Here is a 2,500-nt window from a genome sequence, read left to right as displayed (position 1 = left end):
CATACGGGCTTTGAGAAAATCCACGTTTCTAGAAGTACATATGTAAAAGTGAACGGCATACAAAAGATAGCCATGACAAGATCAGCAATAGCCAGATTAATCAGAAATGGACGGAGGTCAGTGCGTGACCATTTCCCAACTGTGAACACTAATATTACAATAATATTTCCCGTTATGGCCAAAATCGTTGTTGTAGAATAAAGAAATATCAGGCCGATTTTCGACTCGTTGGTCAACTCGTGTCCATTGACAGCTTTAGATAGATTATCCTTCAGCATGTTGTCTCCATTGTTGTACTCATAAGAGTCGTTCACCATGAAGGAGAAATTGTTCGAGTAGCAATCATTATCACAGTCGCTATCCAAGAAAGGCCGTAGAAGTGCACTGGCCGAGATATCAGCTTCGCTGTTTAAGGTAGCAGATGTCATTGCCGGTAAAATCCGTCCCGTCGTCTGATTCATTGATATGGATGATCGACTGGGCCAGTTAGCATGTGGAGCCGAATCGAGGTCAGCAGGATGCTGGAACAGTTTGTGCCATGCTGCTGGGTGGAAGATACGTGTACGGCTGTTGTTGTTGTTGTTGCTGTTGCTGTTTCTGATACTGTTGTTTTGTTGTTGTTGTTGTTGTTGTTACTATTATTATCATGGTTACAGTTCTACCACGCTCGTATGATCGGTAGAAATCGTTTTACTTTCACCCGGACCCACCGAGCAGGTGGACTGAAACAATGCTTTGTGCTTGACGCAGTCAAAGTTAACACTTTTTTTTTATTTTCTTTTAACTCGATTCTTTGTTCAGGTAATAAAACTAACAACACCGACCACTATCATTAACTACTGCCTCGATTTGTTATGAAAATAGGTAATTTTAATGGTACAACATTGTTGATGTTACTGCTGCTGCTGCCGATGTTGTTGTTGTTGTCGTCGTCGTCGTCGTCTGGTTTATAACACTGACTTTTCGGGTGAGGTGTAACTTCGCATGCGCCGATGCCAAACACGTGCTGCCTTGTGCGCACGTCTATGTGTCTGACCGTGTTCTCGCCTGAATGTATGTGTGTGTGCGCGCAAGTGACTTTACATCAGCAGAACGTGGAACGGTAAGAAGATACAACTGAAATGTTGTCATGTACATGTTTTATGCATAGACTCGTCTATTTGTATGTGGAGGAGTACGTCATGGAGATAAATCTATACACCTGTAACATGTTCATGTATGTATAATGTATGTTTGTGCAGAAGAGAAAAGTTTGTTTAACAAAATACTTTCCGTGTATGTACAATAAGTGTATCCGTGCGTTCAACTTTCTGCGTTTTTATGCGTATACTTATGTACATTTAAGCGGTGGTTGGATTTTAATAGATAGATAGATAGATAGATAGATAGAGAGATAGAGAGATAGAGAGATAGAGAGAGAGATAGAGAGATAGAGAGATAGAGAGATAGAGAGATAGAGAGATAGATAGAGAGATAGAGAGATAGAGAGATAGAGAGATAGAGAGATATTAAAACTCCCTGTGTAAGTGTGTGAAGATTTATCAGCGAGTGTGTGTGTGCCTAGCATGTGTGTATAAATGCATGCGTGTCTATGTGTGTATAAATGCATGCGTGTCTATGTGTGTATAAATGCATGCGTGTCTATGTGTATGTGAGAACACAGCTGGGAGATTTGCACGTGCGTAAATTATATGTACTTATAAAATGGTAAGTAGATGCATGTGTATACACGATTTCAGAACGTGGTAGAAAGGGAAAGTTATAGAGCTGAACAGATCCCATCCTGAATATCACAAAAGTACACAATATTTATACATACATATATATATATATCTTAAATTTCCTTTGCTTGTAAGTTTAAAAGAAATTCATGTTAGTAAACATCCATTGGCATGTATACATAATTATATCGGTACACACATATATATACATACATACGTATGTGTGTGTGTGTGTGTGTGTGTGTGTGTGTGTGTGTGTGTGCGCGTGCGTGCGTGTGTAAGTATTTATGTAAATATAAGTTTGTATTTTGGTATAGATCTATATATATATATACGTACGTTCCTGCGTGTGTGTTTGCGTCCATAGATGAGTGCGCTGGTGAGGGAGAACGTATACATAATTTGCTTTAGCTATAGAAGTTCCAGTTGTCCGCTCCACTAGACTCATGTATGGGTAAGAGAAGGAAAAGAGAAAATGACGGAGAGAGAATGAGAGAGAGAGAGAGAGAAAAGCACTGAACTTTGAAAGAAAAAAAAGAACAAATCCCCCCCCCCCAAAAAAAAGTGGGAAACAAACGGAACTGAGAGCGATTTGTGGAATGAGAGAGAGAGAGAAGGAGGAAGGATAGAATAATGAGAATTGTGATTGGGTGTTTGCGAGATAGAGAGAAAGCAAGTAGAGAGAAAGGTGGGGGGGGAACGGCGCTTTATGAGTTACAGTCTGTCTATGTGTAAATGTAGAAAACACTTCGTTATTCAATATCATCGGCACCACACAT

The 2,500-nt window shown here is 39.8% G+C and overlaps 1 protein-coding gene across 1 annotated transcript in view; it reads right to left on the bottom strand.

The window, feature by feature from the left end:
* The window catches only part of LOC106879778 (substance-K receptor), a 317,536-nt gene extending 315,055 nt beyond the window's left edge, over positions 1 to 2,481 (bottom strand). Inside the window, exon 1 of the mRNA XM_052975251.1 lies at positions 1 to 2,481. This exon is cut by the window's left edge and continues 448 nt beyond it. Within this exon, the coding sequence (XP_052831211.1) occupies positions 1 to 461 (461 nt within the window). The 5' untranslated portion in view covers positions 462 to 2,481.
* Positions 2,482 to 2,500: the final 19 nt, after the last annotated feature.

Source organism: Octopus bimaculoides, chromosome 2 (assembly GCF_001194135.2).
Source record: "Octopus bimaculoides isolate UCB-OBI-ISO-001 chromosome 2, ASM119413v2, whole genome shotgun sequence".
Lineage (NCBI taxonomy): Eukaryota > Metazoa > Mollusca > Cephalopoda > Octopoda > Octopodidae > Octopus > Octopus bimaculoides.
The sequence above is the reverse complement of the archived record's forward strand: the minus strand, read 5'-3'. Positions and strand labels throughout refer to the sequence as shown.